Genomic DNA, 13,279 nt, shown 5'->3' on the forward strand with positions numbered 1-13,279 from the left:
ACACCTCCCACTTCACCTTAGCCATGCCGTCTGACTGACAAGTTCTTATCCATTTCCTAACCTTGACTTCTGTCGTGATATGAATTACAACTATACACACAGTATGCAGATGCGTGGTTATTTCATGCAGACTTACTGAAAATGGAAAAGCTATATATCTGTAGCTATAATTCCACTCAAAATGTTATAGTGTGTCTTTGGGTGTTTTTCTCCAGTCATCCTTCGGTCACTGATGTTGATCATAAGAGGGGGCCTGGCTATCACGGAATCTCTGTTCTATTTCAGTGATTATCAACTGGTTGGTCGGGACCCAAAAGTGGGTCATTGACACAATTTGGGTGGATTGCAGACAGCTAGCAAAAACATTGCATGTATTCACAATTTTTGGTACAGTATATAGGTGTACACAGTTGCCACTCGGAACATATTCGATAAGGGACATGAAGTGTGTACATGACTTCCCTGCATATTCGAGAATTTCTACTTGCGGATTCCCTTATTCACAGATTGTTTTGACCTATCCTCCTTTATTCGCTGAAAGCTCACCTACTTGCCAATCACAGGGCACATATAAACAAACAACCATTCCCGCACACATTCACACTTACGGACAATTTAGAGTCTTCAATCAACCTACCACGCATGTTTTTGGGATGTGGGAGGAAACCGGAGTGCCCACAGGAAACCCACGCAGGTACGGGGAGAACATGCAAACTCCACACAGGCGGGGCCGGGATTTGAACCGGCGTCCTCAGAACTGTGAGGCTGATGTGCTAACCAGTCGTCCACCGTGTTCCAAAGCTATCGCGCAAAATGCCGGCCCATACATATGGCGAGATGCTCTCTGCCGCTTGCTGGCTGATCGTCTGCTGACCAGGATTTGAATAAATGGGATCCGGAATTGTCAGATAGCCAGTTTTGGATAGCCAGGCGAGCTTCCTCTGACGAAGATCGACGAAGTCTGGCGAAGACGAAGGTAACTTGTTTGCAGCTCGCGTTAGCTACATTTAGCGAGCAAGCACGCTCCTTCATTCCTTGTTACATAAAAACATAATTTAGTCCCACTAGTTCACATTACAATGTAACATCTGTTGCCAGTACTGATTTGAATTTTCCATTTCATCCATCTTGTAGGAATTAAACACGCGTGAGTCGAGCTTCTTTTAGGATTGCGAAGAAGAAAAGTAATGCGTTTTTTTTTTTTTTTTACCCTTGCAAAACACGTCATCAATAGAAAGTATTCTCTAGTAATAGTATGTATTTTTTAAAACTTACAGGTTATGCATCCAGTAGACGTTCGACTCCCATTCCGGTACGCAGTGCAGACAATGACAACCACACAAGATTCCATTCAATGCCAACAGAAGAATAAAATAAGATGTGGATAAAACTTTGCAAGATTTGGACTATTGAGCAAACGGTGGAGGAGGAGAATTTGGAGGGAAAAAGCGCAAGTGTGGGAGGACCATTTGTTCATGCATTTTTGTCTAATGTAAATTTTATACATAGTTATACTTGTAAATAAATTATTTTTCAGTCTAAAGTATTTTCTCAGTGTTGTTTTATGTTCAGATGTTTGAGATTTTCACTAAAGAAAAAAAAATATTGGTGTCAAAGTCATTGTTCTGCTTGATGTGTCTGCTTTCACAAAAGGCTGTTTCCTCTGTTTTTTTTCTTCCAGAAACAGATTTGGCTGAAAGTAGCCTATATTGACTGCTGATTACTAAAGGACGGTATAAGATAGAGACAAACCTTTTTTTTTTCTGTTGAAAGAAGAGAGTCTGAACTTTCATTTGGTGGTTTGGGTGTTTACATGGTCATAGTACAACCCCAATTCCAATGAAGTTGGGAGTTGTGTGAAACATAAATAAAAACAGAATACAATGATTTGCAAATCATGTTCAACCCATATTTAATTGAATACACTACAAAGACAAGATATTTAAGGTTCAAACTGACAAACTTTATTGTTTTTAGCAAATAATCATTAATTCAGAATTTTATGGCTGCAACACGTTCCAAAAAAGCTGGCACAGGGTCATGTTTATCACTGTGTTACATCACCTTTTCTTTTAACAGCTTTCAATAAACGTTTGGGAACTGAGGACACGAATTGTTGAAGCTTTGTAGGCGGAATTCTTTGCCATTCTTGTTTGATGTACAGCTTCAGCTGTTCAACAGTCCGGGGTCTCCGTTGTCGTATTTTACGCTTCATAATGCGCCACACGTTTACAATGGGAGACAGGTCTGGGCTGCAGGCAGGCCAGTCTAGTTACCTGCACTCTCTTACTACGATGCTGTTGTAACACGTGCAGACGTTGCTTGGATGGCAGCATATGTTTATTTATGTTTAACACAACGTCCCAATTTCATTGGAGTTGGGGTTGTACGTAATATTCTGTGGGGCTTGAAAAATCAGTGAAATTGCCCCAAAAAAATGCCTGGCAGTCTAGGGGTTCCCTGCTAAGGAAACAGCTTGCAGTGAATGAGTTAACATTCATAAAAGTTGCGACTTGCACTAACTACTCTATGAAATGCGGGCCCCTGGATGACAATAGTTGAGATTGAGTTGCTTTGGAAATAGATATAACGTAATGCTGCCAATAAGAAAAGGTCTGCCTTTAATAATTGGAACCCTTGAAGCTTAATGATTAATTGCATATATTAAACAGCAGTGACAATGTTAACAGTGTGTTTCCTGCTATTCCTGGCTAATTGACAGCAGAGCCGAGTGAGCTAAGATCCTCTCATACAGACACAGCGGCTCCTTGCTCAGCTGTCATCCAGCATTCCTCCATGCCTTCTCGCTCCATGTATGGGTGCACAGGGGGGAGGAAAGATAACGTGATGTATTTAATCCAAAGTACTTCCCTGTGACCTTTCATTAGCAATTTTCACACTCAGAGTGACACCAAGATAAATCTTTTTTTTTTTCATACGTTGCCACAATTATACTGTATACGAGTAGATTAATTTACTAAATACTCATATTTGTATGTAATATCTCAGTCTTATTAGACCAGAGTGAAACATGACTAAATGAGCACTCAGCTGCACAACCTTCTCCTCATATTTCTGCATGTTGCCAGGAAAACTCAGCTCAACTCAACTTTATTTCTAGAGCACTTACAAAAATAATTTTGTATGAAAAACAATGCTCAGAAACGATAAAAGTTCCTTTTTTCTTATAGAAATTGAACATTGTTCTTTTCATATGTACTCTAATTGGAATTATTTTTATTATTTTATTTATTGTAACTAAAATAATAAATTCACAGAGCAACAGCTACTTACCAGTCTCAAGGGACTCCAAACCATTTTATTGAGTAGGTTTAAGATACATGAAAAATACACAGCAGTGTAAAATTCAATTTCCTCATGTGGGATCATGAGTATAGTTAAAAAATAATATATAAGATCAACCAGAATGAAAAAATAGGGTTTCGGAGTCAGCAAATTTTAAACAACAATATGTTTGTGCTACTACTACCACCACCAGAAAACAGTGTTTAATTGGGGTAAAGGGTTGCAAAGTTTACACAATTTATAATTCATGAAAGGAATTTTCATGTTAAAAAGGGACATTAGTAAGTACTGTATGTTTTCTTCACTAATAGACGTGAAGCCTGCGAAAAGCTTACACAATCACAGACAGCAGCGTACAGATAAAAGTGACAAGATAGTAATATACAGACAGTATGCGTCTGCTTCACTTCCCCACCCTCCCTGCTCCTTTTTGCGAGCGCACACACACACACACACACACGTGTATATCAGTTGTTTGCAGAACAAATGTCAACTCACTTCCGAACTGTCGGATAAAAGATAAGTGGACTACTGCAGTTCGGGCTCTGTTCGTATCACTTATTACTGTTTTTGTTGGTAATTACTTCCATAGAGAGGTTTCTGTGCCGTTTGTAAATCTGTTCAACAGGATTACAGATTACATTGCTGATTTTCACAGAGCTTTGTCGGAGGGTGGAACCTGCACTAAGGAAGGAAAGAGAGTTGACCCATTCCAACTCCCAAATTAGATTTCACCTTCTCAGTTGAATGAGTTTTCTTCTAGTCACTACAGTATAGTTTGTTGGAGTGACTGACTATTGAATGACATTGAAAGATTAAAATCTATTTGATCATTATGTCTACCTCCAAGGATATGAATTTATGTCATTTTCAGACCTGCTGACATGTTTTTCCAAAGGCTGGGTGTCACTTGTTCTAGTTGCTTGAATATGTTGAATATATATTATATATTGTCCTTATTGTTCTAAATATTCATAAAAGTGATTCGCGACTTGCAACTACTCTATGAAATGCGGGCCCCTGGATGACAACAGTTGAGATTGACTTGTTTTGGAAATAGATACAGCGGCTGAAATAAGTATTTAACACATCACCATTTTTCTCACTAAATATACTTCCAAAGGTGTTGAGATCTTGGGAACAACCTAAGTAATCCATACATACAAAGAAAATACAACAAATACGCTGAGATATTAAGTTGTGTGTACAAATGTGAAATGACACAGGGGAAAAAGTATTGAATACATGAAGAAAGGGAGGTGCAAAAAGGCATGGAAAGCCAAGACAACATAAAATCTATCAATAATCAAACAGCAATCCAACCCCTTGTCTGTGCAAATGAATATCAGCTGGTTCAATCCTAATTGATGGCCTACAAAAATGCCAAGGTGTGAGTCAAGACACATCTCATGATTGGTAAGAGCAGAGAGCTGTCTCAAGACCATCGCAAACTAATTGTTGCCAAACATAACGATGGCAGTGGTTACAGGCGCATATCGAAGCTTCTGAACGTTCCAGTGAGCACGGTTGGGGCCCTTATACGTCAGTGGAAAGCCAATCATACCATCGTAAATTTGTCTCGCTCAGGTGCTCCTTCCAAAATTTCTGACAGAGGAGTGCAAAGTATAATCAGAAGAGTTGTCCAAGAGACAAAGACCATCTGTGGAGAGCTTCAAAAAGACCTGGAATTAGCAGGGACTTCTTGTCACAAGGAAAACAGTGAGTAATGCACTCCGCCGCCATGGGGTGTATGCACTCTCACCACGCAAGACCCCATTGCTGAAAAAAAGGTATGTCAACGCTCGTTTAAAGTTTGGTGAACAACATTTGGACTAGCCTGTTAAATACTGGGAGAATATAGTCTGGTCGGATGAGAGCAAAATTGAACTGTTTGGATGGCATAATGCACACCACGTTTGGAGGAGAAATGGCACTGCACATCACCCTAAAAACACCATACCAACAGTGAAGTTCGGAGTTGGGAACATGATTGTGTGGGGCTGATTTACAGCAAATGGTTCTGGTAAACGTCACATTATTGAAGGAAGGATGAATGGGAAAATGTACTGACAAAAATCTGCTGCGATTTACGAGGATGATGAAAATGAAACGAGGGTGGACATTTCAGCAGGATAATGAGCCAAAACATACTGTCAAGGAAACTCTCAATTGGTTTCAAAGAAAAAAAATATAAAGCTGCTAGAATGGCCCAGCAAATCACCTGACTTGAATCCAATCGAAAATCTATGGAAAGAACTGAAACTCAAGGTCCATAAAAGAAGCCCACGGAACCTTCAAGATTTGAAGACTGCTTGTGTGGAGGAATGGCCCAAAATCAGACCAGAACAATGCATGTGATGCGTTTCTCCATTCAGGAGGGGTCTTGAACCTGTCATTGCAAACAAAGGCTTTTGTACAAAGTATTCAATAAATACCAAGTTGGTGTGTTCAATACTTTTTCCCTGTGTCATTTCACATTATTACACACAACTTAATTTCTGAGCTTGTTCGACTTTCTTTGTATATATGGATTACTTGGGTTGTTCCCAACATCTGGTGAAATCTTCAGGTCAATAGCACTTTTGGAAGAACATTTAGTGAGAAAAATGGTGACGTGTTAATACTTATTTCAGCCACTGTATAACATGTAATGCTTCCATTAAGAAAATGTCTGCCTTTAATGATTGGAACCTTTGAAGCTTAATAATTCATTGCATATATTAAACAGCAGTGTGACAGTGTTAATAGTGTATTTCCTTCTATTCCTGGCTATTGACAGCAGAGCTGAGTGAGCTACGATCCTCTCATACAGACACAGTGGCTTCTTGCTCAGCTGCCATCCAGCATTCAGACATATACTTATATATGTTTTTTCCAAAGGCTACTGTCAGTTGTTCTAGTTGCTTGAATATGTTGAATAGTTGGAAGACTGTACCTGCCTCATGCGTGAGCCATTTGTAAACAATTACAGTGGAGTGCAGCGTCTGGCTAGTGGATGCCATGGCTAGTGTTTTTCCAAAGGCTGGTGTCACTTGTTCTAGTCGCTTTAATATCTTGAATGATAGGTACAAAACCATGCAAGAGTTAAGCATCATATGAAGTTAAACTGGGCTTGGAAGCAAGCAGCAGTCTTAAAGATGAATGCCGTAGTTGACTGGGAGGCAGTGAAGCTGCGTGAGAACGGGAGGGATTCTTAGAAGGTGTTGCTTTTAGGGTCATAGCACTCTATCCATGTAACCAAGTCACACTGTAACCAAGGAGTGAACAAGAATTGGTGCGGTGTTTGGTAAGATGGTAGTATGGAGGTCGAGTAACAATACTGATGTGAGCTTGGACAGATAGTCTGCTGTCGAGGATGACACCCAGACTTAACCTGGGGGTGGGAGTGGATTTTGTTAAAGTGGATTTGGCCCCATCATTTTTTTCCACGGTTGAGTTTGAGAAATTTTTTAGTGATCTTGGATCAACAATGAAAGAGGCAAGTGGGTATTGTGGGAAAGTTTGTTTTGTTGGAAAGGAAGAGTTGGGTGGCATCCGCCTTACAATTAAGTTAATGTGGAATAAGACCTCCACCAGACGTTAGTAGATGATGAACAAAAGCAGCCCTAGAACACAACCCTGAGGAACACCAGTACTGACACTAAATTGTCACGATTGGAAATATTTGAGTTGGATCAACCAAAACACAGAAGCGACGAGCAACAACATACTTAATCTTAAACATGAAACAGTTGAGTTTGAGTAGACTGAAACATCTGAGTTGGGTCACCAATACTCCAAAGGCAACTTTAACAACCAGTATGACTTTGTCTTTTCCCATGCTTTAGTTCAGATGTTTTCTTTATTTTAATTGGTGACACAGGCATTGTGGTGTTGATGTGTTTGTGAAGCTCTTATCCATTTGTTGCTCACTTGGCGGGCACCGAAACAGGTCCAATAGTGTGACAAGTACAAAATGCGCTCGTGTTGCTATCTCTCTATACACTATTTCAGCATACAGTAGAAACTGTTAGCAATTTAGTTATTCTCATTGTATTCGTACGAAATTTTTCATTTTTACATTCTCCATTTCCTACTTTTCAATAAATTCTACAGCATTTCAGTTCAGCATCAGCTCTTCAGGATTCACATACAATTTCTACAGAAATTGCATTTTCTGGTTATTATTATTTCAAACTATTTTGTTATTATAACTATCTAGTTATTATTTTGTGTCTCCGAATGATCTGAACTCTTGTTTCAATTGCAGTTTTATTTTGAGTAGAATGATTCTGCCCTGGAGGAGTTCTGCCACAGTGGAGGTCTATGTGAATGTAGCTGTCATTCTTTACACCATACTAACTAGTTGAGACAGAACTAACAGCACAGTGCTGGTTTCAATTAAGTAATGCACTTCGAGTCGCAATTAATCAACAATCAATTCCACACATTTGACTCATCTCTGATTATTGAGCCTGCTCCTAATCGAGAGCAAGGATTTTTGTCTTTTTTTTTTAACCATTTCCTCAATTTCTAAGGCAGTAATGCACAAATAACAAAATTTAGGCTTGGTGGTCTGTGCTCTACTGGGTGCCAATCTGGTTCAGTTATATATCCATCCATCCATCCATTTTTCATACCGCTTCTCCTCACTAGGGTCGCAGGCGTGCTGGAGCCTATCCCAGCTATCTTCAGGCGGGGTACACATTGAACTGGTCGCCAGCCAAATGCATGGCACATACAGTATAACCAAAGAACCATTCGCACAAACATTAACACCGACGGGCAATTTAGAGTCTTCAATTAACCTCCCATGCATGTTTTTGGGATGTGGGAAGATACCGGAGTACCTGGAGAAAACCCACTTATCACGGGGAGACCGTGCAAACCCCACACAGGCGAGGCTGGATTTGAACCTGGTCCTCAAAACTGTGAGGCAGATGTGCTAACCAGTCGGTCACCAGCCCACCTGGTTCAGTTATGTCTCTTTAAAAAGCAACGATTGATGCAGAAACTAAGAAACAACTGCTCAAATGTCTCATTTTCACCATAAATCAGACCAATGCAGTCATGTACGTTTTAGTTTATCTTGGTGCTATTTGGTCCTTTATCGGGCTTCCACTGTAACATATTTCCATTGGGAATGGACACATAATTGAGTAAAGATTAGAGCCACCTGCTGCGGACATGCTGTAGACTCGACAGAAAGTCCCATAGGTCACCACTCTCCTCATAACAATTTGTTCTTATAACATCATGCAGACAAACTTATCTCACAGGCAAGGAGAAAGAATAAAATAAAATCAAAACCTTTGTGGGAAAATGTCAGCTGGAATGTGAGGCACCTGCTGCCGGTTGTCATGAAAGTCTCACAGGTTTTATTTTAACTCCCATGCGTAGCATGACAATGCAGTCACAACATCATGCCTCTGGTTGTGTGTCATACCATTGTTCCCCCTTTCCAGAGTTAAAATTGGTCCATACAATTTGTCATAAAATCCTTCGCAGTGTTAGGATTAGCGCGTTACAAAAGTAATGCAATTACAGAAATAACGCCTTTTGGTCAGTCATGTAAGATGTCACTAATACAATTTTGACCATTTCAGTTGGGCGGGCACGTGCATATGAATCTTGCAATGACCAGATGTCTAGCATTGCGTAGAAACACTGATTGGTTGAATGTCACTCACTTTGTGGACATGTTCAGCACATGACTCAGAATCCTTTGGAATAATTCATGTTTAGTTTTTTTTTTTTGTGGGCTGTTGAATAGACTGAATAAAATCTTTTGGTCAAAATACATCTTCTGGAAGAACAAATCATATTAGGAGGACTGAAACTGAGATATATTTAACATCAGACTTTTTACTTTCACCTATAAAGCTATAAAAATGTGTTTCATTTTGTGAAGAATTTGATAGGGAAGTCGGCTTAACAAGATTTCTGATTTGAAATGGGTAATGTTGTCAAAGGTGTATTAAATGTAAATGTCATACTTTTAGTATACACGGTTGTTTTAGAGCAGGGGGTTATTACTCAAATTGACAGTGGGCCAAAATAAAGAATTGGGACAAAGTTGTGCGCCAAACTCAGTATTTGTTGAAAATTGACAGTGATTGCGCATGTTTTCCCTTCTCTCCAGATATGTAATGTTAAACATTGTCATCTGAAAACAAGCTTAAGTTTTACTTATACATTGAATCTTGAATAAGCAAACAATATAAATAAACGCCTGAGAAATCAAATTTGCATTAAAACACACATCGGTGGTATTTGTCACTTATTTAAATAGATAAAATACATTATTTTGTCTCTCTATCGTCTCTGTCGTCTTTTGGGTTCCTTTTTAACAGAAATCATTTTCAAAGGCCAACAACAAAACAACCCAAAAAAAAATAAAAAATAATCTCCAATGAAAATTCAACCTTTAAACTATTAACAGTCTCTGTCTTGACTCTTGAATTAGAAAAAGTACTAAAACATTAATTCAAGCTATGTTATATTCTTTCACTACAGCCATGTTGGCTCTGCAAACAAGACAAACAGGTGTACTTTACTTTTGGGAACAAATAACCTGCCTCCAACCTGTCTTGAAAGCTTCTGTTTTCCATTTTTCTTTTTGCCATTTTTGGGAAGGGGAGGTGTTAATTTACTCGAGGAGACTGGTTACATGGTTCCTAATGACTGCAACAGAAAAGGAGGGGGCGCTTGACTGATGTGCCAACACACTGGCGAAGCATTCTAGGATTTGTAATATTAGTGGCGCATGCGCTATATACCGGCGAGCAGGCTCTTATACGCATTTGTTATGGTCTCGTGGGCCGATGTCGAGTTTGACATATATGCAGGGGAAGTCGCACATTACGTTCAAAAGACAGTAACTAGTTTATATTATGCAGTGTTCCCCTGTTATATTGTATCTTTGCGATAATTCTTTCATAGATTTTTACACCATACTTACTGTAATGCCCTCAGACATGGGACTCGCTGATGCACCTTTCAGCCATTTATTTAATGTCAGGAGAGCTGTAAAACACTGAGCACGCTCAGAAGCTGCTGTTGGCCACAGCTCTTACCCGGACACAAACTCGCCGACATCACACGCCGCCCCACCAGGCACACGCATGTACACAGACAATACAGTAGGTTCAGTAGTTTCTATGCATTTTATGCTTGTGATTTGTTTATTCGTGTTCAAATATTATTACAATTTGTTTAAAGTGTTTTTAATGAGTTTAAATGTGTTAAAACACAGTGCCACAGTTGCCAACACAGGAATGTTTCTTTAAAAATAGTCGGCTTTATTAAAAAGGTCGATTGTGTTGCTATCCGGCAATCATGTTCTGCTCCGTTGCTTCCTGCTCACTGATTCATTTCCTGCCTCCCTCCCTCATGTCTACCTCCAGTCTTGGCTGCAGCTGCCGGCCACGAGCCCGACCGTAGCCACGGATGTGCCCATGGCAGCTGTTACCCAGCAACGGGGGACCTGCTGGTCGGACGAGAAAAAAACCTGAAGGCCTCGTCCACGTGTGGCATGAGGAAGAAGGAGCCCTACTGCATCGTCAGTCACCTGCAGGTCAGTTTGGGTGTGTGATTGGAACTGACATTTCACAACTGTGTCAAAGTCATATTGTGCACCTTTCTGCATATTAGTATGAACACTCAAGAACATTCTTACAATTTACATGGTTACATGGTTGTGCAAAGTATTATTGTTTCCCGCAATTCTACGGTGTAATATTCCATCACGCATCCTCGTTAGGGTCACGCTATCCAAGATGTGACTTAGAAGAAGAAGAATCACCTTTATTGTCATGAACATGCATGCATGCACACAAAATTTGTTCTCTGCATTTTACCCATCACAGTGAACACATACACATGTTAGTGGAACACATTGGAGCAGGGGGCAGCTGAAGCCCCCGGGGAGCATTTCGGGCTATCGGTGTCTTGCTCAAGGACACCACAGCCGTGAGTCCAGGGGATGTTGGCGTATGGTCCAGTTGGGGTCTTTAACATAGGTCCCCCACGTTGGCAGCCGAGGATCTTCTCCATTGGGCCACGGCTGCCCTTTGGGCCTGAGGCAGCGTACACCCTGAACTGGTCACCAGCAAGTCACAGGTCACAAAGAAACAAGCATTCACACTCACTTTCACACCTACGGACAATTTAGAGTCTTTTATGGAATGTGGAAGGAAGCCGGAGTGCCTCGCAAATACCCACGCAAGCATGGGGAGAGCACAGCAAACTCCACAGACGAAGGCCGGAGCCAAATTTTGAACCCAAACCTCAGAACTGTGAGGCAGACGTGCTAACCACTAATCACCGTGTTGCAGTTTGAGACATTACAAATATACTAATTAAATACTTACTTCATAGCTTTCTTATAATTCAACCGCAGACAAAACTTACTGGTGAATGACGCCAAATGTCATCTTTGTCACATTTTTCCTCAATTGACCCCAAAGTCCCCCTCTTGTTGACCCCAAAATCTCTGAACCTTTGACCCTTCAACCCTGACGTCTTGTCCCGCCGATGCAGGACGAGAAGAAATGTTTCGACTGTGACTCCAGAAGGCCTTACGACCCTATCTACAACACCATCAATCATCGCGTAGAGAACGTGATCACCACCTTTAAGCCTCACCGCAAGAAGTCATGGTGGCAGTCAGAGAACGGTGAGAAAGGACCATCACGGCATTACAGTGATACAAGTCTACCTTACAGCTGTGGTTCTGGGTTTGAAGGAGGAAGAATTGTGGTTATTTTTACTGACTTTTGGCGTGAGGCAGGGTACACCCTGGGCTGGTCGCCAGTCAATCACTAGGCGCATACAGACAAAAAAAGACTCTATAGACAATTTAGACTCTTCAGTGGACATAACGAGCATGTTTTGGAATTTGGGAGGAGGCCGGAATACCGGGAGGGAAAATCAGGCAAGCATGGAGAGGAACATGGAAACTCCACACAAAAAGGCAGGAGCCAAAATTCAAACCCAGAACCAGCTGTAAGGTAGACATGCTAACAGCTATACTACTGTGTTGCACCTTAGCAAAGTCACCACTCTCTCTTCATATTTTCTACCCTTAACAGTTCATGCCAACATTTTTGAAACGTGTGTGCTAGCATGCTAACATGTTAGCCAACAGTAACTTTTGTCTAACTGGCATCAACACATCATCAGTACTTGAGCATACAGAGGTTGAAAAGAAATTGCAGCGGCAGAAGCTAATGAGAGTTATTGTAGAGTTATTGACGCTATACATTTGTGGCAGTTAAGGGTGAATGCTAATGTCTTCAGGGTGAATTCTTCATCACATGCAAGATGTTTGGTTCAACTCTGACCTTGTCGAGTTAGTTTTAAGTTTTACTATGTATCATCAAACTTTATTGCCATGCTCCTGCCACATTCAATGACGAGAACTGTTTTACAATTAAGCGTTATCTATCTCTCTAGTAAAAGTGGTCAAATTTGATTGTCCTTGGAACGAAAAATGTGTTTGTTTTTGAGTGCAGGTTTAGGGGACCTTTTTTGCAGGTCTCCTCGTGATAGACCAGATTTCATGTTCCTAGCAGAAACAGGCTTGAAGGGCAAAAATGTTTCTTCTCGCTGTGTGCGCAGGGCCTAAAAACTGGGGTAACTTGGATGTTTTGGGGCTTTTTCCTAATTGTTTCCAGTCAAGTTTATTTGTATAGCCCTTAATCACAATGAAGTCTCAAAGGGCTTCACAGGCCCACAGTTGGCAATGATTGACGACATCCCCTAATCTAAACCCCCCAGTCGGGCAAGGAAAAACTCAAAACCCCATTTGGGGAAAAAACAAACCTTGAGAAGGGACCACAGATGGGGGGAATCCAATCCCCCTTTCAGGATGACTAGGCAGAAATGGATGTCGAGGGGGCAACATTTATCACATAGTTTGGTGCTGTACAATGTTCATTACGATGGCAGGATGCTGTACAATGTTCATTAAAATGGCATAAGAGTCCATTTA

At 40.7% G+C, this 13,279-nt stretch overlaps 1 protein-coding gene across 3 annotated transcripts in view; it reads left to right on the forward strand.

The window, feature by feature from the left end:
- Positions 1 to 13,279, forward strand: part of lamb2 (laminin, beta 2 (laminin S)) — a 71,879-nt gene that overhangs the window by 20,583 nt on the left and 38,017 nt on the right. For all 3 annotated transcript variants that reach the window (XM_061780818.1, XM_061780817.1, XM_061780819.1), the window contains exons 3-4: positions 10,692 to 10,861; positions 11,827 to 11,962. In XM_061780818.1, coding sequence (XP_061636802.1) covers positions 10,692 to 10,861; positions 11,827 to 11,962 — 306 coding nt within the window. The remainder of the gene's footprint in view (positions 1 to 10,691; positions 10,862 to 11,826; positions 11,963 to 13,279) is intronic.

The sequence above is a fragment of the Phyllopteryx taeniolatus genome, chromosome 1, assembly GCF_024500385.1.
Source record: "Phyllopteryx taeniolatus isolate TA_2022b chromosome 1, UOR_Ptae_1.2, whole genome shotgun sequence".
Taxonomy (NCBI): domain Eukaryota; kingdom Metazoa; phylum Chordata; class Actinopteri; order Syngnathiformes; family Syngnathidae; genus Phyllopteryx; species Phyllopteryx taeniolatus.